Raw genomic sequence first — 25,291 nt, forward strand, 5'->3', positions numbered from 1 at the left:
CACCTTGTACTCTAACTGCTGTGTGGGCTGTAGGCTCTGCGTTGGCAAGAGAGTGTGCATTTGTCCCATTGTAGGCATGAGTGGAGGAAAAGGGGGCTGGGGCATTGCTCCCCGGGGGAAACCCGGTGGCAGTTTCTGGAGGCCCTCTTGCATCTCAGTCCTACAATAAAATAGTAAAATAAGGGGTCAACAGCTTTTTAAATCCCTTTCGTCGTGTTAGACCAAGATCTGTTTGAATGACTTAATTATGAACTATAATTTAGCATAAGATGCACAATTGGGGGAAATCTGTTAAATAAGACTCCTCATACGGCTGCCAGCATTTAAACTGCCTCTGATTAACTCCGAATCAAGTTTAGTTGTTCTAGTAGGCTTTTCCTAAACTTTTTTTTTTTTTCCCCTCTAACAGAAGCCTGAAGGTTTCGTGCTAACACTGCTATTTCAAACTGTTCAAATTACCTCCACCTTGTCAAAGGCCTCAGTTCCAGTTGAAGAAAAACTGGCCCAACAGGCAGCATCATGGCTCATGCTTTCGGGGCTGTTTTTCTTCAGCTGGAACTGGGGCCCGAGACAAGGTGGAGGGAATTATGGATTGTTCCAAATACCAGTCAGTGTTAGCACAAAACCTTTAGGTTTCTGCAAGAAAAAAAAATGCAAGGAAAAGTCTTGTACAACAGCCAAACTTCGAGGATAATCAGCACTTAATTTGGTGGCTGGTGTGTGAACCCTTCTTTTCATCCTGTATATGCTATCCTTGGGTCAAATTCTTCAGAACCTTAAGATGACACGCAGTTATAGCCTGTCTCCAGATGACCACAAAAGAAATAAATAACCGGATGAACCAAAACTTCCTTCAATTAAACCACAACAAAACTGAGCTAATATTTTGGGAAATAAGGAAAAGAGGATTGCTGTTAGTAAATAGCTGGAGTCAATCTCTTTAAAAACCAAAGACCAAGTCCGAAACCTTGGTGTGCTGATGGATTCTGAGCTGACTTTCAGCAGTCATATCAATCACTAAAACATTCTTTTTTCACATGCTTATGATTGAGCATTTCCACTTTGATCTTTCTTGCGCTGTATTTTTTTCTTTGTTTTTAAACCGTCTTATTTTTCTCTCTTTTTTATGCTTTTAATCATGTAAAGCACACCTCGTTACCTTATTTACTACATAAATAAATTTCCTTTGCCTTGCTATTACCTTTGGTCTGGTACACCCACGGTGTGCCGCCTCATTGAGAGGTACCGAGCCATAGCTTCAGGAGATGGCTCTTCACCTTCATCACTGTCGAGCGCCATATTGCCGTCCGGCTAAACAAAAAACATACATATTTGATCATTATTTGCACTCTTTCACAGTTTTTAATTCTTTGTGCGAAAAATTCTGAAGGCATATAAACAATATTATTCAATTTGACTTCACTTTAAATGTGCATGTAAAGTTCCTTATTTCAAAACAGGGTTCTAATATATGTATAGTTTACTGCAGTTCTTAACCTGCTTGCAGGCCTGGTGTTTAAGTTTCTTATTTATGACATCAGCGATCCATATCATCTTAAGAAGCAAGCCTTCATTTGTGGTTTATAGTGGGAAAGATCAAGTTACTTAAAATGTTAATATTCTTCTTAAAATCTTGATCGATTTATCTTACTTCACATTCAGTTTTGCCATTTCTGTGATAACCCAAGGATATTGGCACGACAACAAAATAAAGATTTAGCTAGACAAAACGTTAATAGATTATGTATATTGAGGATATGTACTGACCATCCTCAACTCACCTCAACAATCTGGTTCTCTGGGTTGATAAGCTGGACATGAGGAACCGTTATGCTAACTGGATTACCCTGTGGATCCATCTACGCAAGCAAACAGGGAGACAAAAAGGTCAGGTGAGGACTGCACTCATTTTTTAAACAATCCTCTTAGAGAGTGGGATTGGCAAAATCGTTAAGGTCAGTCCACTTCATTTAGCAGAAGGGCTTTAACATTTGCCATTCGATATATTGATAAAATACGATACATTGATTAAATATTTAAGTGATGCAGAAACAACTCCTTATTTTTGCTTTTTTTTTTAAGCTTAAAATCATTCTTCACATCAGCAGTGATGTGTCAGTGAGCAAAAAGGTTACAGTGCTTTCACAATATGTTCCTAAATCTTCCTGCAATATTGGGCACAAACTACTGGCACAATATTCTGCAAGGCGTGTACAACGGATTCCTTAAGGAATAAAAGAAGGTAATTATCTTCAAAATACAGCACTGTTAAAATGGACCAGTTGCTAAAAGAAATCTCCAAAATAAACAGTAGAACCCCTAGAGTTGAGAGCCTTAAAAGTTGTACCAATTTGATTACAAGTACATTTTTCTGTAAAATATCCCCGTAAAGTCTCACAAAAACTTGGTTTAGGTTGAACTGATACAAGTCTCACGAGACTTGAGACAATGAGACTATGAATGGAAGTGCAATTGGCTATTTTTTTTAATTTTTTTTTTTTACACAAGTGGTCTGCTTCAACAACACGTCCCAAAGGTTAAGGCAAATTAGCTTGACAAAACCACGTACAAGCTGGTCATTGTAACTTAGGAGGATACGCATCTAACACGCTAACATTATATTAATACTGTATCTAGTCTATTACTAAAGTACATACTATACTACATATGAATGAAAATTAGTGGACTCATGGTTTGGCATTTGCAAATTCACCTATTTGCAGATTTTTTGGGGGAAACTAACATCTGTTATTTGCGGAAAAACCCGCTTATTCTTGATTTTCTGTAACGTGGAGAAACAAATTAAAGTTATTTTTTACCAAGGCAAAATGAGGTCAGATATTTATTACCATCTCTTTAACTGAGGCAACAAATGGTTACTGTCGACCGTAAACAAGCCAAAAAAAATCCCCCTCAAACTAGTTGTCCGCTTGACCAAATTTCCACCGACACACACACTCATTCGCTCTGCTCCCAGCCCTCAACTCGCTCAGCCAACATGTATAGTAGTCTCTTTCATTGACACAACGAACATTTACTGTCAACTGCATACACACCAAAATATTTATCAACCTAGTATTCCACTCAACCAAACTTCCGCAGCAGAAGGCAGAAGCCTGTTGACTGTTTAGACGGAAGTTCCGCCGACTCGCCTATACACACTTGATTTGTGGAGGAGGCTCAGAATTTGAAACTCTGACAACAAAAATTGAAACTGACAACAAAAAAAGATCATACTTAAAATCTCATCCCAACATTGCAATCTTGCAGTCTTTGTATTAAGAGGTCGGACAGAAATTTGTGCATTTTCACCAGTTTTAAGATTATGTACTTTCTTCAAATATGTCACAGGAAAATTATACTTATATCAAGATCTGTCTGATAATGATGGTCTCAGGTAATTCAATAGAAATTTTACACAAAAACCTTTTTTTATTTAGTTTAATATGTCATCTTTCACTGTCGTAAAGTTGTGGTATTACTATTTATGATGTATTCTCTCACATGTATTCTCAGTGATTCGTACTGTTTGTCAAATGTTTGCATCTTTTCTTAAAATGCTGGCTCTCGATTCTATTTAAAGGGCAGCATTTCTTTTGTGATGTAGTGAACTACACCTTCTGTGGGCTCCGTTTGTATTTTGTCGACCAAAAACGCCTCATGAGGCAGGACTGAAGTGTTAGTCGCATCGCTCTATCAACAAATCGTCCTCGTGTGTGTTAGTGTTACCTAGCGGCCCCGCAGAAACAAAGAGTCTAAATACTGACGAGATGAATCCCCACGTTCATTCTGCTTTAAACAAACATGCCCATGCTGAGACTGATGCACAGAGTGAATCCTCGTCCCCCAGTCTCTTTGGAGACGAGAGACGAGGAAAACTAGCACGCATGGCGATATATCGAGGCCAGGAAAATTAGGGTTATAGGCTGTTTTCAATGTTATTTTTAGGACATGCCGCAGGCCACAAAAATAAATGGACGTCAGGCCGCAAACGGCCCGTGGGACGTAGCTTGTACACCACTGGTTTAACCTATTAATATTAATATTATTAATAGTGATTATAATTGCCTATTAATATAGGCAATTATAATCACTTGCGGGTGAGCATTGATTATTCACAGAAATTCACTTTTCGCAGTCAGGCTCAATCGCAACACCCCGCGGATTACAGGGTTTCTGTCATTTATTGCCCTGCAGTCCCATTATTGGAGCCGGGAGGGCGCTTTGTGTACTCTATCTCCCCCCTCCCCTCTCTGTTTTTAGCACCGGTCTTCAATCAGTTTCATCACCACCAGTGTATATAAGCCTGCCTGTTCCCAGAAATCCTCACCAAAGTATTGCAGCCTCTCCTAGCGGTACCGGTAAAAGTATTTGATCACCCAGTTCAGGGGAAAGAAGCCACCCGACGCCTCCTCACGCTCGTGCAGAGCGCTAAACCAGCAGCGGAATATTCCATTGAGTTCCGGATATTGGCAGGTGAATGCGGGTGTGACGACGCGGCGCTTTGGGGGATTTTTTCAAATGGCCAACTCAAGGATGAGCTAGCGGTCCGGGACGACCCCTCCTCTCTCGAGGATCTCATCGCCCTTTCCCTTTGGCTTGATAACACTCTGCGAAATAGGGCATGAGAGAGGAGGCTCCACGTATGTAAGAATTCTCCCACTCAGAGACCCACGCCGTCGGCTTCTCACCCGCCTCCCGCACCGTCTTCCGCACTTCTGTCACTCCCCGTAGCTACCGAAGAGCCCATGCAAATTGCAAAGACACGGTTAGATCCACAGGAGAGTCAGCGTCCTATCACCCAGCGGCTGTATATCTACTGCGGTCAATCTGGTCACTTTATTTCCTCATGTCCCCTCCGATCAAAAGACCAGGCTCACCGCCTGGTTCATCCAAGCCTGCTCTCTCTCTGCCCGAGGGAAGTCTTCATACCTGCCCCCAGCTGGGCTGCTGCGTCCTTTGCCCATCACAAGCCGCCCTTGGTCCCATATCGCTCTGGAGTTCGTTACCGGTCAAACCCCATCTGAAGGTAACTCTATCATTCTCACTATTGTTGATCGCTTTTCAAAATATGTCCATTACGTTCCCGTCCCCAAACTACCATCTGCCTTCGAAACTGCTAACCTCCTTGTCCAGCATGTCTTCAGACTCCACGGTATCCCCATCAACATCATCTCTGACAGAGGTCTTCAGTTCTCCTCCCAGTTTTGGAAGGAATTCTGTAAAGCCATGGGCGCAGCAGCCAGCTTGTCCTCAGGGTATCATCCGCAGACCAACGGCCAGACGGACCGGGTCAATCAATCCCTAGAATCAGCCCTCCGTTGTGTTGCGGCACGCAACCCCTTATCCTGGAGCTCATTCCTCCCATGGATTGAGTACACCCCCACGGAGGGGGTTCCAGTACCTTGTCGACTGGGAAGGTTATGGGCCCGAGGAGCATTCTTTGATTTCCCAGAAGCTTAACTTCAATACTACTCTTTTGGACAACTTCGACGCGGCTCACACAGGGAAGCCTGGCAGGACGCCGGGAGGCGTTCCTTGAGAGGCGGCTACTGTCATATACTGCCCTGCAGTTCCATTATTGGAGCCGGGAGGGTGCTTTGTGTACTCTCTCTCCGCCCTCCCCTCTTTGCTTTCAGCACCTGTCTTCAATCAGCCTCATCACCACCAGTGTATATAAGCCTGCCTGTTCCCAGAAATCCTCACCAAAGTATTGCAGCCTCTCCTAGCGGTACCACGGCCCACCTTATGTCAAGTAAGCTAGACTGTTCCTCGCTTCCCTTGTTAACTCTTGTGTATCCTCGTTTCCAGTGCTCCCCTGTGTTCCTGACCGACGTGATTCCTGCCACCAAGCCAGCCGCCTGTTCTGTCCACTGCCTGCCACTTGTCCACGCCGCCGCCTGCCAACACATCCAGGACCACCTCCATAACCTTTCCTCAATAAACTGTGCATTTTTTTAATTTCTATGGATTAGTGGAAATAATTTCCACTTGAATACAGTAGTATTGCACAAAACCGAGAAATCCTAGTCTCATTGAATGCATCTGTCTAACAACAGCACAATGAAGGAGGGTCTCTTGTATATATAGTGACTGTCACGTGTGAGGAGTAGCAATACTACTGTATTCAAATGGGAAACCAACTAAAAAGCATGGATTTATTTTAATTTCTATGGATTATTGTGGGAATAATGTTTTGAAATTAGACCAAATTAGAAGTCAGCCTGCCTCACAAAACAGATGGTGGTCAATTTACAACGTTCCACTGCAGTGAATTTGAAAGCATTTACCTGTACAGTGTTAAGGGGATAGCTAATGGAGCGTGGTGTGGGTTGAGCAACACGCAAAGTCTTGTGTTTCTTGAGACGGTCAGATAGCAAACTGTAGATGGCACTGTAGTGATCATATGCATCTGTTTGTAGGGCCTGAAGAATGAAAAGGAGGTATATTTTTCACAGAAATCATCCTAAAATCTCATTTTGACAAAAGAAAAAGCTTTATATTCTTACCGGCCACATTAAAAACACAATTTAGTCCAATACAAAAACTGTATACAAATTGTGCCTTTAAAAAGATAATGCTCAGTTCTAAAATAAAATTTTAGGAAGGTATTAATTTAACAATATATTTATCATAGAACTGCACCATGCACTGTGGCCACTAATCCAGAATATGTGTCTAACCTGAATTGTGCGTTCTCGGTCCAGGCCCATCTCGGACATAGCTATTAGCACTTGCTCATTGATGAGCTCTGTCTCTCTTTCAGTCTTAACCAGCTCACACTCTGCTATCAACTGAATGGGAGAAGGAGGGAATGAATCAGGATGAAAAAGATGACATTGAAAGAGAATAATTACAACAGGACACAAAACATGTTTGCCATCAAACTTTCAAAGTCAATTTGAATGGCACATATTGTTGTCACAATACCAAAGCTATAACTTCAATGAGGTATGTTTGGGGAAAACAACACTGCTCATTACCAAAAGCACACCATACCTACAGTATCAACAAAAGGGCTTCACCAGAAGCAGATTAAGTCCAGACCTGAATCAAATCGAACATCTGTGGGTTGATTTGAAGAGGGCTATGCACAGGAGATTTGGTCGCAATCTGACAGATTTGGAGAATTTTTGCAGAAAAGAGTGAACAAATATTGCCTCATGAGTATGTTCCACGCTAATGGCCTTACCCAAAGAGACGAGTGATGTAATAAAAGAAAAATGTGCTGCAACAAGTTTTAGTTTGAGGGTGTGCATATTTACGCAACCAGGTTATTGTACATGTATTTCCCCCCTTAAAAGATCTCAGTTTGTTATTCATTTGAGTTGTACAGGTTAAAAAGGTGTTAAAAGTTTTAAAAAGTTTTGAAATTATTTCTTGGTCCCACTTTTTTTTATATTAATATATTTGATTCATTCTATAGGTGGGGGCTGTGTACTTTACTCCAAACACTATTCATTTACTGCCTCTTCAAATGCAGCCCGTGGGGAACAAGTTTGTTCATCACAAAATAATTCAGACTACTTTGAAGGTACTGTAAGTAGTTTAAATGTATCACATTTGGTTACCTGCTGCTCTTTAAACTCATGGTAGAATTTAGAACAGTGATTCTCAACTGGTGGGTTACGTGACCCATTGTGGGTGAGTTGCAGACAGCTAGTTTAAAAAAAAATAAAAAAATAAAAAAATAAAATAAATAAATCACATGTATTCCTATCCTGATTTTTTCCTGTACAGTACAGCGGCGTACTAAGTTCCCACATGGATCATAGTAGAAAAGTGACAACAAATGTTACTTCCTTGTCCTATAGCTACTAGTTCACTCCGTAAACAAATAGTGCAGCTCAGCCTTTGGCTGGAGGAGGTCATGGCAAGCAATATGCCTTTGGCGGTACAGCAAACTCATTTGAAACGGTATTTAAAAATATAATATACTGTACATATGTTTACAGAGGCAATTAAAAAAAAATAAAAAATATTGTCTATTGTTCTTAACGTCTATGAAAGTGGGTCACGACAACAGTTGAGAACCACTGATTTAGAATACCAATTAGCGAGGTGTATGACTATATTGCAGGCAGCTGTGTGTGCAGCTTTATAGCAGGCTTTTCAGACAGGTTTTAGAGAATCGGATTGCCAGCAATGTTGACTGCGTGAGCGAAATATTTTCGTATCTCACTCCATCCATCTTTTTTCTCCATGAGCTGCAGATGGTCCACAGGAATGCTAGACTAGAGTTTGGGGCGAGTTATTTCTCTCTCCGTCTTTCTCTGAACACACATGTGGGAATGAGAAAGGCGCCACCCACTATAGATAAAGAGAAGTTGGATAGCACTGTGGCTACAGACACATACAGTAGGTACAGAAAGTATTCAAACCCTCTTAAATTTTTCACTCTTTGTTATATTGCAGGGTTGCATCATTCCCAAAATACTCATGGCTGTATTAGCTCAAAAGGGCGCTTCTACTAAATACCGAGCAAAGGGTCTGCATATCTATGGCTGCATGATATTTCAGTTTTTCTTTTTGAAAAAAATCTGCAAACATTTTAACAATTCAGTTTTTTCTGTCAATATGGGGTGCCGTGTGTACATTAATGAGGGAAAAAATAAACTATTGATTTTAGAGTGAAAAATTTAAGGGGGTCTGAATCCTCTCCGTACCCACTGTAGACTGCTTCTTAGAGCCAGCTCTGTCACTGTTAAAGTTAGGAAACGAAAAACGTGGTATTGTTATTGAGTATTTACGAGGTATTAAAACTTTTCTAGTGGTGGTACACCATGCAACACAAAATCCAAGTGACACATATTTTAAATTCTGTAATGCTAATAACATAATTCTTCCTGGAATCCAGATGTGCAAAATAATTCTCCAAGAGCTCACCCTGTCAAAATCAGGTTCAGGGTCCCCTTGTCTCATCCACTTGTTCTTACAGATCTGTTCCATGGTCAGCCGTCGGCTGGGCTCCAGTACCAACATATGTCTGATCAAATACTCACAGTCTGTTAAAAAAACGCACACACGCACACTGTAGATTACCATAAGCTTTACATTTAAAACAGTATTTTAACGACCCATATTTCCATGAGCAAAATAAGTTAGTTAGATGTACAGAACTATCATCATCTTTTATCAAAGCAAGAAGGAAGAGAGGGCGGAACAGTGGAGGACTGGTTAGCACATCTGCCTCACAGTTCTGAGGACCTGGGTTCAAATCCGGCCTCGCCTGTGTGGAGTTTGCATGTTCCCCGGTGCCTGCGTGGGTTTTCGCCGGGTACTCCGGTTTCCTCCCACATCCCGAAAACATGCATGGTGGGTTAATTGAAGACTCTAAATTGCCCGTAGGTGTAAAATGTGAGTGCGAATGGTTGTTTGCTTATATGTGCCCTGCGATTGGCTGGCAAGCGGTTCAAGGTGTACCCTGCCTCTCGCTGGCAGTTAGCTGGGATAGCCCCCAGTATACCCGCGACCCTAGGCCACATCCAGCCTGCCACATAATTTTATTTGACCGGTGAAAGTAAACCATTGATTCTTGCTAAAATCTGTACCAAAATTTCACATCTTAATATGTAATAAATACTAACATTGATATGTTGCAAGCATTTTTTGTTACCAAACCCCTTTTTACAGTAACTTGAACAATAGTTGAACAAACTCATATTCTTGACTTCTGATTTGAAAACCAGTTATCCATCATTTTGTTGTGTATGTCTATAATACAATGATCAGGAGAGGAAATATTTGTATGGTTCAACGGTCCTTACGACCCTCTGAGGGAAACCGTACTAATAATAAGTTCAGTATTATCTGACAAAAATGAGTTTGACGTGACAAAAATGAGTTTGACACCCCTGTGCTAACGTGTAACAATGAAGAGTGAGCTGCGTGCATCACTTGACTGTTGTTATGGCGCTCCCCCTTCTGCGTTCCACTTCAGCCATTCTGCGTTGCACTTCAGTCATTCAGCCGGCATTACATTCTTTAACAATTGATTATTGAAATATAATGCATTGTCATGTATGTACTGAGTGTGGGAAAACAGAGATATAATAGTAATAGTAATATAATAGTCTGACTACTTAGGGGAGAATAAGACCTACCAGTCGACATAAAGAAGGGGATCCGGAACTTGCCACTTAGTACACGTGCTCGCAAATTCTGTAGAGTACTGCCATCAAATGGTAGGGCACCACACACCAATACATATAAGACCACACCTAAACTCTAAAAAGATAAAAAAAAGAATAGAATTATAAAATGTAAATGGTAAAAATCAATTAATCAGGTTCAGGCAAAACAATCAAATTGTTTCATGACAAGAACTGTGGAACTCCAGTAAATTACTGTATTTTTGCGAGTGAAGAATAAAACGTCAAGTTGTGTATGGAATACCACACTTCCTTTTCTCTAATGCAAACTGTTGATTGTACTAAATCTTCAGTACAATAAAAGATAAACAAAAAAAAACCTTTGACTTTGTAAGTTATGCCGAAATGCATGTCTTACTACCCTTGAAATCTGACCAATGTCGAAACATACAATAATGAATGCTGTACAAACAACACAGTTTCAGGTACATATCCACTTCCATTGTGATATTTTAAGATTTGACCTGACAAAACTTTAACAATCTCTTTGGACAGACAGTTGTGGAGGAGTGCAAATGTTGTTGTTAACTCACCCATATATCTACTTTAGGTCCATCATACTCTTTGCCTTCAAATAGTTCTGGTGCAGCATAGGGCGGGCTGCCGCACCAGGTCTTTAACAGCTGCCCTCTGGAAAACAGGTTACTGAAACCAAAATCTGACAAAAAATAGAGGGGTGGTTAATTTAATTTCCTGGGCACCTCCTGGGCATAAGGAAAATGCTCCCATCACACGTTGGCACTTGCCCCCACCGACTCATGTTTAAACAGCCTGAAACCAACAAACCAGGTCAGACTCTGTAGCGTCAGGTCACAAACCTGCTATTTTGATGTTGAGATTGTGGTCCAAAAGCAGGTTCTCTGCCTTTAGGTCTCTGTGGACGATGTTACGGCAGTGACAGAAATGGACTGCTGCCACAATCTGTTTAAACTTCTTCCTGGCGTCCTTTTCTGCCATCCGTCCATGGGCCACCAGGTGGTCTGGACATGCAAAGCACAACTGAGATGTTAGGTTCCTGTTGGGATTCCACTGTACTATCTGATTATGAAAACAAAACAAAAAACGACTGAATATATACCTAATCATTATTGACAAGTACAAATATCCCTAAATTTTAGATTTTACACTGTGTTATTTGAATTACAAATTGTATTAATAAATAAACATGATGGATGGATGTTCAAAACTGTACAAATAAGCAACATCAAAGGTAATCTAAACATGTAATGTAGGGGGGGCAGCCCTACCAAAAATCTCTCCACCGCTAGCATATTCAGTTACTAAATAGATCATTCTCTCCGTCTCCATCACCTGAAGACAAGAACAAGTATTACAAACAGACCATAAGGGCCATCATTCAGTAATGGCTTACTTAAATAACAGAACCAATTGACAGAATCTGCCAACTCACCTGGTACAGACGGATGATGTGCGGGTGCTTCAGCAACTTCATGATTTGAACCTCCCTGAAGATCTTTTTCAAGTTTTCATCATCCAGCTGTGTCTTGTCCACTATTTTTATAGCCACCTACAAACAAAGAGACAACATTGGGATGGATGAGAATAACATAAGGTGACAATTTCAGGGAAAAATCACGGTGAAGACAGAGAAAGGGAAATGGGGAAAAAAAATAAGGATGTCACGTTAAAAATGAAAATAGTTTGTTTTGAGAATTTAAAATAGAGAGAAACGTATATCTAAAACGACACTGAAATTACAGGCAACAACTTCAGGGATTGTACCATTCCTATTGTATCATGTTGAGAGGACAACAATGGGGTGTAGGAGCCAAAGAAATTCTCAATAGAGTGTGATGCAGATGCACACGGGGCTAGATACTAGGGGTGGAACCACAATCAACGCCGAAATGACAGTTAGAGCTTGAAGTCGATTAATTACCAATCATGTAGAGCTGCACAATATACCATTTGAGCATTGTTGACAAGATATTGTTGACAAGATATTTCAAACTGATCAACTTTTTTGTTTTTTGTGCAAATATTCACTCATTTTGAATTTGATGCCTACAACACATGCCCAAAAACCTGGGACAGGGGCATGGTTACCACTATGTTACATCACCTTTCCTTTTAACAACACTCAATAAGCAATGGGGAACAGAGGACACAAATTGTTTAAAAAAATAATAAAAATAATTTAAAACCTGCATTTTGTTTACCTGTGATGTCTTTGACTAATATTTAAATTTGCTTGATGATGGGAAACATTTAAGTGTGACAAACTTGCAAAAAGTAGCAATTATCATGGCCTCCCCGTAGATTTCCTGTTAATTACTCCTCCTCCTCCCTTCGTGATAACGATACTTGTCAGAAGTGTAGCTTATTCGCTGCCATGGAGGTGATGATTAGTGACTTATGCTGCGTTGACACCGGACGCGAAGCACGCGTTCGTCTCCGCCGCGTTAGCTGTAGCCAATAGGTAGCTGGGGGAGTCCAATATAGAGCAAGCATTCCCCCCCTTAGATACCGAATAGCAGAAAGCAGCGAGGTTGGGCGACTGCTCAATGTTGTTTTTGTTTTGTTTTTTTGAAATGTATTTTACAATATAGTGTACACGACCCCGCCATGTATCGGCATGAGCACATTACTGGTAACCTTTTATTCCTCAGTGACTGTGTTTTTATGTTTCAAAATTAGTCATTGTCAATTGACTGTCTGTTGTACTAGAGCGCCTCCAACTACCGGAGACAAACTCCTGTGTTTTTGACATACCGTAATTTCTCGTGTATAATGCGCACCCATATGTAATATGCACCCCCAAAGTTGATCTCAAAATTCTTGAAAACCCTTCAACCTATGTATAATGCATTTTTAAGATACATGATTTTGCTTCTACCCATATGATCAAAACATGAAATATCTGTATTTTGTTAGTTTTTTTCTAAGAGTTATTCTGAAGTTAAGCACTTTATTTGAACACGTAATACTTTATTTACTTGCTCTAATTATGAAATTCACATGGTATAAGTTCTGAATCTATGTAGATTGAATGCAAAAGTCAATAAACGGCATAAGGCTTGCAAAATGGGTAGATATGAAATCACTGAAATTTTTATGTACCGTAATTTCTCGTGTATAATGCGCATCCATGTATAATGCGCAACCCCAAAGTTGACCTCAAAATTCTGGAAAAACCTTCAACCTATGTATAATGCATTTTTACAATGCATGATTTTGCTTCTACCCATATGATCAAAACATGAAGTATGGTCTGTATTTGTTAGTTTTTTCAAAGAATTATTCTTAAGTTAAGCACTTTTATTTGAACACATAATACTTTATTTTTATTTACTTGCTCTTATTTTGAAATTCACAGCCCTACTTTTATTTAGTAAATGAGAAAACACAGTTGTGCTCATATGTTTGATTAGTCAGGCAGAATTTGTAAGATGTGTACAATTCTTTAAAGAAAACATGAAGGGCCAGGCGAAACACATTTAATTTTATTTTAATGGGATTCAAACTAAACTGTCAAGCATTTAAGAAAAGCATCGCCATTAAACAAAACATAACCATAAAGAAATTAATGATGGTCGTTGTTCAGACAAACATTTTATGACCAATTTATTCAGAAATTCTAAAGGGTACACATACATATACAGAATACAAGCTTTCTTTAACTTTGTGGAGGTAATAAACAGTTAGTTAATTTTTTATGATCAAAAGGAAACACATAGATAGACGTCAACCATGACCTCTGACAATGAGTAAGGTTATTGCATAACTACAGAGCCCTCAACAATAGGATCAACAGTGTGAGAGATGATGGTGTGTGACAGAGCTTTTCTCTGCCACTTAGGAATGGCAGGATTCTTTTCATGAATTAATCAAGCGGATCTAATGGGACTGTTAAAGGTTTTCTACTGAAAATAAATTGTCTGTTGAATTGTTTCTGAGAAAATTCCAAGCGTGTCCAACGTTAATATCCACAAGCATCCTCTGTTAAATGTGCCATCCCAACCTCCCTTTTCCTGATAACCAAGGAACAGCGGCAGCCTGACAAGACAGACTTCCTGTTGCATACAGGAAGGGGAAGTGAGGGAGAGTGATGAGGGGCAACTGAGAGTCACAAAGCAACATGAAACAATGAGTATTTTTATAACATATTCACATGAGAAAATGTGAGATTTGTGCGAAATGACATCAACTTCTCTTTCATGTACCTTTGTACTCATGCCTTTCAGATTTGGCTGAACACCAAGCAAAATGAAAGCGAATTGAGTAGTTTGACAGAAATAATTGGAAATCACAAACATATTCCAAGCATACCAGGGATGAGCATTTGACAAAATTTTCTTGGTCAGTGACTGAGGAAGTGAACGATCAATTGGTCTGTTTATTGTCATTTTTACAGGACACATAAGTAGCCCCGTACAGATTGCCTTGTGCGAATTTTCCTTAAACATTACCAGATAAAATATTAAGGAAATAAAGTGTTTTCACAAAAATCTTTTGACAGATATTGTTTTTGCACTTGAATGCCCAACAAATGTAAAGCAGTGCGAATAAAAAAGTCATTTTAAAAAGGTATTGGTGTGAGCAACACACTAGTCAGCGTGCTGACCTGGTTAAATTTCAGTATGAAAGGTTGCAAAATATTGTTTTCCCATGACATCAAGCACCTCTGGACACACTCGCGGCCCCCATTTTGGAGGTTGATACATTTTATTTTTTAAGGTGGTTTGTGAGTGTGTGACTAGAAATTTGTATGGAGGGCTCTAAGTTTACCGATTGCCCGTGGCAAATCAAAAGTAGTCATGGGCAAGCTAGCAAAACAAACAACATTCCCGATCGGTCAAGTGTATGAAAGCAATTATTGTCGTATGTGGGGATCTCACAATATTCACAAAACCGCTAAATTAAAAGTGCCTTGATATCGTCGTGGCCTTGTCTCGGCATAAAATAATGAGCCATTGTGATTAAAATTTTCTGCCGTTTATACAAAGCCAAGCCGCTTGGCCAGCCTGCTAGAGTGCTTCACTTCCTTATTTGAGTGTAAATGCACCCGACTGGACGCTTAACCCATGTGACCATGTGTGTTAATCGACTAGGTGAGATAGAGGCGCCTTGTTGTTCACGCCGGGCTCTGTCCCAACAGACGCACACCCACCGGCCGGGATCGGTTGCCGTGGACCTCTGCTTTGCTAGCGGCGGCCACCAGTGGAAAGCCCCATGAGTCGGATCTCCGCGTGTTGCCGCTGCCACCCCTCTCCTCCGTCAAATTGTTCAAGCATACAGTATTGTAACAGTATCACTCTTTAGTGGTGTACAAGAGAGTCGAAGGTCATGGGTGAATGAGCATCACACGGAAAACGAATAACGATTGAACTGCCGTTAAAACATATACCTTTGCAATTCCATTCCATTCGTCCCAAAAATTAAATAATAAAAAATAATAATACTCCATATCACTGCAAAGAAAAAGAGATCAACTGAATAACTGCTGCTACCATTCCCAACATCCTATCTTTGTAAAGTGGGCTTTTCTGGAGCGACAGTAACAAAGACAAAACGACAGAGCAGACTGGACATAAGGGCTCACAACACATACAACAACAAAACTAGCAACCCTTTACTGCTCAGTGACTGTTTTGTTTTTTTTGTCAATGTCTTTCTGTCTCCAAAGTGTTCTGTAAATTGACTGTCTGTTGTCGTACGAGAGCGGCTCCAACTACCGGAGACAAATTCCTTGTGTGTTTTTTGGACATACTTGGCAAATAAAGATGATTCTGACAAGTGTGTGTGCGTGTGTGTGTGTGTGTGTATGTATGTATATATATATATGCGCCACACCTTGACAGCCGGTCTGTAAGGAAAAAATGCCGACTCTAAACCGGTCTGCAGTGCAAAAGAGGCTGGGGAACACTGACGTAAACGATACATGTAAGAAGCATGGTCAGAAGTGTAGTTTATTCGCTCCCATGCAAGTGATGATTATTGACTTAAATGCGTTGACATCGGACGCAAAGAGAACTTTCACTTCCACAGCAGCCGGGCTCATAATAAGATAGCATGGCCCAAGCAGCTTTTTTTTCTTTCTTTTAAATCAATTTAGTGTTTATTTTCTTCATTCATTTATGAAATTTTCATAAAGGTGGCCAGACACAGCACCGTACCGCCCTGTAATAGCCAATGCAGGATCCCCCCCTGCCCTATTTGTGCATTTGTTGAATCAAACTGTATTTAGGCAAGTGAGAATGAGCATAAACAACAATTGGCAAGTCATAAACGTCATCAATGAATTAATTTAAAATAATGGCCTGGGCAACAGTTTGTTTTCAAATGCTGAATCAAAACAAGACATCACAAAATACTTAATTCACTCATCATACCTGTCTTTAAAAAAATAAAACCTTACCGCAGTTGTATAGAACTATAAATGTATTCCTTTAACCACTCTGAATGTACCACTTGGTAACTAGCAGTCGTGCTGCCCGAGTTGATAGGTTTAGCGACGTTCCGCTGAGCTGTTGTTATGGATTCCAATTGTTTTGATGTTGTGTTTAATACTGGTTTCACGTTTTATTCCCACCTAGCCTTGCAGAGAGAGAGACATAGATTGGCCAATGAGCGAATTGCAGCCAGTGCATGTTAACTGTATCTTCACAAGAAGTTGGACAAATGGTCATAACATGATTCATTCATGTCTGTAAACTTACACTTACACTTTTTGTTAAGTGGCCATCTGTTGAAAGTTTGCACATGTACAATTAGTTTAATTTAAAATAGGTATTGCAGAAACAGAAAACAAACTATATGATTGCGAAACATTACAACAAAAGACAATGATTATCTGATGATACTAACAAATAGGCTTTACACGATCAGGATTTTTGGGGCCGATCACCGATCAGCAAGTTTAAAAAAAACAATAACCGATCACCGATCCGATCACAAGATGGAGCAATGTGTCCATTTACATGACTTGTTCATTTATTGTATATACTTGTGTACTGAGTACTGTATCCATCCATCCATCCATCTTCTGCACCGCTTATCCTCACTAGGGTCGCGGGCGTGCTGGAGCCCATCCGAGCTCAAAATTTTTCTCTAGCATTTTAGACAACAGTTAAAACATCAATGACCTCTAAGGGGCATTCAAGGATTGGCCACTGACATAAGTTTAGGTCAGATCAACATTACAACATGACAGAAATAATGGGTGCTAACTTACTGTAACATTAGTTTAAATGAGACACATTGTTGTGCACACCTGAATTTGTCTATTCAGAGTAACCATAGCTCTCCACCCCTCCCTGTCCCCCCCAAATGTAATTTGTTACGTCACATGTGCGTCATGTTTAAAAAATAAATAAATAAATAAAATAAACATTTTGTTTTTCCAATATCATGCTGCCCTAGTTGATAGGTTTAGCGACGTTCCGCTGAGCTGTTGTTGTGGATTCCAATTGTTTTGATGTCGTGTTTAATACTGGTTTGGCGACTATCGTGGGCCAAAGCAGCTGCAACAAATATGGGCGACACCATCTTATCTCTCCCGCTGTCAATCACAAATTTAACCCGCCAGCTGTTAGATTTGTGATTGGATGAGCGACAGCTTTTGACCTTGGAGGTTTGGTTGAGCAGAAGTCTGGTTGTGCTCACAACTATTTTGATGTTCTTTGGGGCGTTTTTCTTTCCGACAGTAACTGTTCTTTGTATCAATTAAAGGCCGGTCACAAATACAATGTTAGATCTGTGATTGGATGAGAGAGTAGGTGGCTGGGAGCAGAGCGAATGAGCATGTGTGTCATTGGAACTACCACCTTCTGCCTTCCACTCCGGAGGTTTGGTTGTGTAGAGTTCGGTTAAGAGGAAAACTAGTTGGATTTTTTTTTTGGGGGGGGGGGGGCATATTTACAGCTGACAGTAAACATTTGTTTTCGCAATTAAAGAGACGCTAGAGTAAAATAAGTATTATATATATTGTCGACAGCATTTTACTTCGAGAATAAAATAATTTTCAGACTTTTTTTGCCACATTACAGAAAATTGCGAAAAGTTAACAAATAACGAGGATAAGGTTCCCAAAAAAATCCACAAATAGGTGAATTTGAGAATGCCAAAATGTAAATGCATGGGTCCACTGTATACCAGTGTAATTTTGCATCCTGAAAATAAGTAGCTTTTTTTCACCAGCTTACATCGAACCCCTATTTTTCCCACACAGGTTTTCCCACAAAAGTCCATGAAAATATTTGACAAAGCAAAGCAGAAAACAAACTATATGATTGCAGAAAAAGCAAAGCACAGGAATGAAAATATGTGGTCCATACACGCCCCTCCATAAGGACTGGAACAGAACAGTGAGGCCACCTCCTTTATTTTTGCTGTAGACTGAAAACATTTGGGTTGGACATCATAAAATAAATACAAAACAAGAGATAAACACTTTCACTTTTAGTTCAGGTATTGTATATCTCGATCAGATACACAACTTAGATGATAGCATTTTTTTTTAAAGCTTAAACCTTGATCATACAACCATTTGGAAAGTCCTGGAGAAGCAAGAAGTGTACTAAGTAACACGCTGAAACGGGTAGATCAAGGACAACAGCATGAATTAATGACAGAAACAGAGATGTAAATAATTTAATCTATTTAAAGTGCATCTGTTTCAATACTTAGTCTTACCTTAAATGTGGTGTTTCTTTACAAATAACACAATACTTTAGTTGCCTCCCTATTCTAATGCTTTTGGTGGAGAGCATACATGAATTAGAAAGTCAGCTGGTCCACCATTAATCAGCTTCCTTTTCTCCACTATAGCACCCCCATTTTCCTGAAGATGCACATTTTGGGTCAAAATCAATCCCAATTTCAAAACTAAGCCAAACACAACCACCCGTGCAGCAGAACCAACTGGCGGGCAGCCCATTCCTGTGATACAGTAGAATGCGACAGCGCAACAACCTTTATATTATTTATTTATTTATTTTTACTTTTTGCTTGCACCGCTAAAATATTTTTTCGGGTGTCTTAGCTTTTTAATAAAAACAACGTCTTCTTCCATGTGTCTGAAGGATATAATCCAGGTCCATTCTAACAACAGAGAGAAACAGTAAGGTAATCGTGATATTTCTTATTGGATAATGAGAAGACAAGCCATAGAATGTAAGGAATAATGACCATATTAATAGCATTATCCATAGGCCTGTAAAAACCTACAATCATTCATCCATCCATTCTAAAATCTTAGATTTGACCACTCTTATACAACCACTCCATTCCATGCTCCGCTCCAGCACTTCTATCCAGCAGCGCCCACGTGATCACAACAACAGGTTGCTAAGGTGGTAACATAGTAAGCGTGAATGTTGCTTGCTTAAAGTACTTGAATGACACTCCAGTTTGAGTTCACCGTTAAACTAAATCGCATGACAAAAGAATTACACCTATTGAATGTTCAAATACATCACAGCCTTTGTTTCTTTCTTCGTTTTTGTTCACAAAAATCACCACCTCGACGCTAATATGCAATGACTGAAAAACACCACTGACGAACTCACGAAAATTAGCATTGAACTCGTGGCACTTAAATCTCTAAAAATAATGAATATTGGTACACAAACACTGTATTTACCACATACGAACTGGCAATATAACAATACTCTCTGGCATATATTCTTCAAACTCTGATAAAAACAAGTTATAATACCAATATTCTATCATGACTTCTACTTTCTTTGTTACTGAAAGTGTGTATCTCGTTGCGTGTATCACACTGCCCCTGAGGCAAAGACGTGCATAGCAAGAAGTGTATTGCCGCACATGTGGAGAAAGCAAATGATGTTCCCACCATATACTGAGAGTAAAAAAATAACTGAATTGAACTTTGTTATATTTCACTTTAAAAGTAGAATTTGTATTTATTTTTTATTGAGAATTTTTCATGATTTTCTAATTTTTTTTTATTTTCTTTAATCTATTCAAATGTAGAATCTGCGTGTGCTTAAGTTAAGTAGTGGTTAAGTTGCACTTTAAATATATATTTTTGTAATTGGTTTTAGTGAAGTTATTTTTCAGGATTTCCTAACCTATTTATTATTTATTTTATTCAATTGTAGTACATTCTTATTTTTAAATTTACTTCATGTAACCCATTGGTTAATAATAAATGGGTCAGTTTTTCTTCATACTTACTGTTGCTGATTATTGTTCTTTCTTTGAGTAATCAATCACTTCATCAAGCCTTTTCTAACATTACATACTATGAAATCAGTAAAGTATGTATGATTATTGCTGATATCGGATCGGACCGATGTCGATATCGGCCAAAATTCAAGGCTGCAATCCCGGTATCGGATCAGAAGTGAAAACGTTGGATCGGGACATCCCAGGAATGTTCTCAAATATGCCAATGAAGTCTTGAAAGATTGTTAAGAGGAATGAATGAAAAATAAAAGCCAGGCTCCAAGAATACCAGTCCTTCCTAATATGTCCCATGGGTTTTAACTCACAAAAGTGCACCTTTGACAATCTGAGTTGATGGTTACAGAATATGTATGAAATAGGGTAGAACAAAATAAGATAATTCAATAATAAAATTGTCTTCATAGTAGAGTTTGTACAGACTAGTCCACTTTACTATTCCACAATGAGCACTAGTCGTTACGCACAACTTAAGTTTATGGCTGGAGGAGGAGACAGAGCCGCTTGCAGCAACATATGGCGTGCTTTTATTTTGAAGGCCTGACTTTACAGGATGTTTACGTGGCTGTTTCTTGAGTTTTGCAAATAAAAGCTTTGATTTTGGTATATGGCTTGCCATTTGTTTTAACCCCTTGATACACAAAATGACACACACTATCATAGTGGAAGGAGAGTGGGGAATTACTTCACCACCACCACCAAGAGAAAGAGTTTCCTGATTAGATGTAGAACCTGCTGATGTGGTGGGCCCAGAGCAAGGAAATGTTTCCCCATTTGGCCAAATTGTGCCAACATTATCTCACTGTCCCAGCAATGTTAACATTCAACACATTAGTGTCAATGTAAAAAAATCTCAAGTCATGCAACACCTACTTTTGTAGGTAGAGTACCTATTTTGAGTACTGACTGTCAATTTGCTTGTTTCTTTTTCTCATTGATACTCAATTATTTGTCTAATTTTTGCATTAAATTGTTACTTTGTTACATTGCCAACTTCACTGCAGAACTAAAACCGACACACAAAATCAGTGTGTAGTGTGCCGATAATACTACTACTATTGTACTTGGCTATTACCACTTTCCTCAAATATTTAACAAATTATGGGCAACTTTGAGGAGTTGTGTATTCCGAATACCAAGTTGTTTAGCAGTATTTAATTTTATTAACAATGGAGAAATTACCAAAAAAATAAAAGCCTGCGTCCTCGTCAAACATGGTCAGACATTTTTAAGGCGATTGTTACTTGAATTAACGGACCGTTTATCGCTTCGAGCTCGCAGTAGCAAGGCAACTTAAGTAAGAGCGAATATTGTGGGGAGCTTGTTCAATGAAAGCGTTTCAACGGCTGCATTGCACTGGCATTGCTGTAATATAGCTCCATCCTAACAAACAGCTAATTGGCGGCTAAGCTAACTGCTAAAGAAGGAACACTCTACGTCTTCTCTTGGTCTTCGCCAGTAGCCTTCTCTCCGGCGCTTTGACACACATTCACGTCAGGCTATGTTGCTTACTGACAGTGCGGGAACATCGCCGGTTTGTCTGTGCTTAGTGCGTTTAATGTCAACCGTTGCCAGGGATGTCCTGCATTGAATGACCCGACAACAAGCAGCGGTGTCACTAAAGCGAACTTGTCGTTGTGTCTGGGGAGCCTGAAGGCCCCAGCTTCGTCCTCAGTGTTCCGCTAAAAACTCCGATCAATTCGCAATGTCAACTTGCCATTGGTCACCATAAACAATCAACTCCTCGTCGCCGTACCTTTGCTTTGGTGATGATGTGGGTGGCCAGTTTGACGACGGCGAAATTTCCCTTGCCGATGGTCCGCTCGATCTCGTAGTGGCCCACTCGCGCAGGGGGGGGCCTGGTGGTCGAAGTCTGGACAGGATTGGGGATGCACCCTGTGGCCGCGCCTGGACGACCGGGGTGGCTGATCCCGGAAGATGGCTGGACTCGGTTCTGAGGGCCCATGCCTGCGTGGGTTGGGCGGGCGGGGTGCGTGATCCCGGCCGCGGGAGTCCCAGCAGCACCTCCGCTTGACACGGCCGCCATCTTCTCGCCTCTCTGCGGGAACAACAAGCAGCCTTGCGCAGCGCGCCGCGCACGCCCCCGCCCTGCGTCATTTTACGTACAGCGCTCCTCGCAGCGCCCTCTCTAGGTTGTTACTATGGAAACGACGAGCGTAACACATGACCTCATCCACAAAAACGTATTTTGGTCGCCGGGGCAACAAAGAAGTGCGCATTATCGGTCAAGCTCCCATGATTCAGAGATCCATTGCAGAGCGCCGCGAGTAGATGTGTACCGTAGATGGAGCAATTAGGAGAAACACACGTCCTAAATTCACTGACAGTGAACTAACTGTGTTATGTCAAGAAAAATCCATTTATCATGACCATTGAAGCTGATTTCGGTTCGGTCATGACTTTATGCTGTGAAATAGGCGCCAGCACACCCGAGACCCCAGTAAGGATAAGCAGTTAAGAGAATGGATGCTTAGATGTTCAAATCCTTCCTGCACAGATTTCTTGAGAAAAGCCCAGAAATGGAAACATCCGAGGGTAAAGAATAAGGGCGGTCTCGGTGAGGTCTATTCAATCATATTGCACTGTCCCCAATAGTTGTAGACAGCTTCACCACGTGGTAAAATTAGTTACTACAGCCTGTCAAGAAAGAGAGCAGACTGAGGCACAACATCCTAATTCAGTACTGCACTTGCGTAAATAACCAAGGTAACCTATGGAAAGTGTGTTATACCCGTATCAATATCGTTTTTTATATTCTCATCTGAATGAATATACTTAAGTTTCACCTACGGTCAAGAGGGGGAAGAAGAAAAAAAACGCTACATAGTTGCCTTGCACAAATTACACACCACAAACACTTGGACAGCAAAAAAAAAAAAAATAATAATAATAATAATAATATTAACAGTAACTACTGTTATGGGGGCTATTTTAGTTCAGGAAAGTAGCCTCATGCAGGGTTAAGGTAGTACTGTCCTGATAAACCAAACCAATGCAGTCGCAAAGTATACTGTAAATATATGTAAATACTCCAATAATTTTCTTCCCATGGGCTCACCACCTGCGGGAGAGGCCATAGGGGTCGGGTGCAGTGTGAGCTGGGCGCTGGCCGAAGGCAACGACCTGGGGGATCCGATCCCCAGCTACAGAAGCTGGCTCTAGGGATATGGAACTTCACTTCTCTCGCAGGGAAGGAGCTCGAGCTGGTGTGTGAGGTTGAGAAGTTCCGACTTGATATAGTCGGGCTCGCCTCCACATACAGCTTGGGCTCTGGAACAGTCCTCTCGAGAGGGGTTGGAATCTCTTCCACTCTGGATTTGCCCACGCTGAGCGGCGCCAAGCAGGTGTGGGTATACTTATTGCACCCCAGCTCGGCACCTGTACGTTGAGGTTCACCCCGGTGGACGAGAGGGGAGCCTCCCTCCGCCTTCAGGTGGGGGGACGGGTCCTGACTGTTGTTTGTGCCTATGCACCAAACAGCAGTTCAGAGTACCCACCATTTTTAGAGGACTTGGAGTGGGTGCTGGAGAGCGCTCCCACTGGGGACTCCATCGTTCTGTTGGGGGACTTCAATGCTCACGTGGGCAAAGACAGTGAGACATGGGAAGGGGGAAGCAGTGCACAATCAACACTGTGTATAGTGGGGATGGGGCGCTGCTGACCTCGACTCGGGATGTTTTGAGTCGGTGGCGAGAATACTTGGAAGACCTCCTCAATTCCACCGGTACGCTTCCCATGAAGAAGCAGAGTCTCAATCTCTGAGGCGGGCTCTCCTATCTCTGGGGTTGAGGTCACCGAGGTGGTTAAAAAGCTCCTCGGTGGCAAGGCCCCAGGGGTGGGTGGATGAGATTTGCCCGGACTTCCTAAACGCTCTGGATGTTGTGGGGCTGTCCTGGTTGACACGCCTCTGAAACATCGCATGGACATCGGGGACGGTGCCTCTGGATTGGCAGACTAGAGCAGTGTGGTTTTTTTTCCTAGCCGTGAAACAGTGGACCAGCTCTACACCCTCGGTAGGGTCCTCGAGGGCATTTGACCGTGTCCCTAGGGAAGTCTTGGGGTATGGGGTGCAGAAGCCACTGATACGGGCCGTTCAGTTCCTGTACAACCAATGGCAGAGGTTGGACCACATTGCCGGCAGTAAGTTGGATTCATTTTCGGTGAGGGTTGGACTCCGGCAAGGCTGCCCTTTGTCACTGATTCTGTTCATAACTTTAAATGGACAGAATTTCTCGGTGCAGCCAAGGCGTAGATGCGGTCCGGTTTGGTGGCTTCAGTATTGCACCTCTGGTTTTTGGGCACACAAGCTGTGATGATGATGATGATGTCTTACTGGGGGGAGACTCCGGGGACGACCCAGGACAAGCTGGAGAGACTATATCTCCCGGCTGGCCTGGAAACGCCTGGGGCCATGAAATACTAAATTGTGACTATGAAAGCACAAGCACAAGCTAGTTCTCATTCTTTTTTTCTGTTTAGTTAAATGTCACCTCATATCATCAACAGCGATTTACAGTAAGGTTTTTACTAATAACTCCATTGGAGAGGTTAGGTTTTCACTTTGTGTGTGTGTTATGATTTTTGCTCAAATAAACAACTGATGGATTCCAAACCAAATCTAGTGAGTAATGTATTGAAAATATTGCAGATACAGTTTTGCATAACAACAAGCAAACTACACACAGGAGGGCCTGAACAGAAATTCAAACCCCGAACCTCCCTCTCACAATATCGACGCGAGGAATTTCAACACTAAGTTTATAAAAGGTAAATGATAGATATGTATACACATTCATGTATTGGATGTAAAACCGTATTAATTATTTTATATATACATCACGTAATATCATGTAAATTGTGCAGTATCATATTTGCTTTTCAATCGGGTTTGTTTTGAATAAAGATGAATAGTAAGGTTGTGTCCTGGGGAGGGCGCTATTGATTTA

At 40.9% G+C, this 25,291-nt stretch overlaps 1 protein-coding gene across 3 annotated transcripts in view; it reads right to left on the reverse strand.

Moving 5' to 3' along the window:
• Window positions 1–22,494, reverse strand: part of sik3 (SIK family kinase 3) — a 46,149-nt gene extending 23,655 nt beyond the window's left edge. For 2 of the 3 annotated variants that reach the window (XM_061783141.1, XM_061783140.1), the window contains exons 1-12: window positions 22,081–22,494; window positions 11,563–11,679; window positions 11,399–11,462; window positions 10,970–11,131; window positions 10,685–10,809; window positions 10,104–10,227; window positions 8,887–9,005; window positions 6,684–6,794; window positions 6,291–6,425; window positions 1,782–1,859; window positions 1,202–1,311; window positions 4–160 (exon numbers count right to left, since the gene is read on the reverse strand). In XM_061783141.1, the coding sequence (XP_061639125.1) occupies window positions 4–160; window positions 1,202–1,311; window positions 1,782–1,859; window positions 6,291–6,425; window positions 6,684–6,794; window positions 8,887–9,005; window positions 10,104–10,227; window positions 10,685–10,809; window positions 10,970–11,131; window positions 11,399–11,462; window positions 11,563–11,679; window positions 22,081–22,371 (1,593 nt within the window). In that variant the 5' untranslated portion in view covers window positions 22,372–22,494. Of the gene's footprint in view, window positions 1–3; window positions 161–1,201; window positions 1,312–1,781; window positions 1,860–6,290; window positions 6,426–6,683; window positions 6,795–8,886; window positions 9,006–10,103; window positions 10,228–10,684; window positions 10,810–10,969; window positions 11,132–11,398; window positions 11,463–11,562; window positions 11,680–22,080 lie in introns of those variants that run through there. The other variant, XM_061783142.1, reaches the window with a different exon arrangement.
• Between the last annotated feature and the right edge of the window lie 2,797 nt (window positions 22,495–25,291).

This window comes from Phyllopteryx taeniolatus, chromosome 8, assembly GCF_024500385.1.
Source record: "Phyllopteryx taeniolatus isolate TA_2022b chromosome 8, UOR_Ptae_1.2, whole genome shotgun sequence".
In the NCBI taxonomy this organism is placed as follows: domain Eukaryota; kingdom Metazoa; phylum Chordata; class Actinopteri; order Syngnathiformes; family Syngnathidae; genus Phyllopteryx; species Phyllopteryx taeniolatus.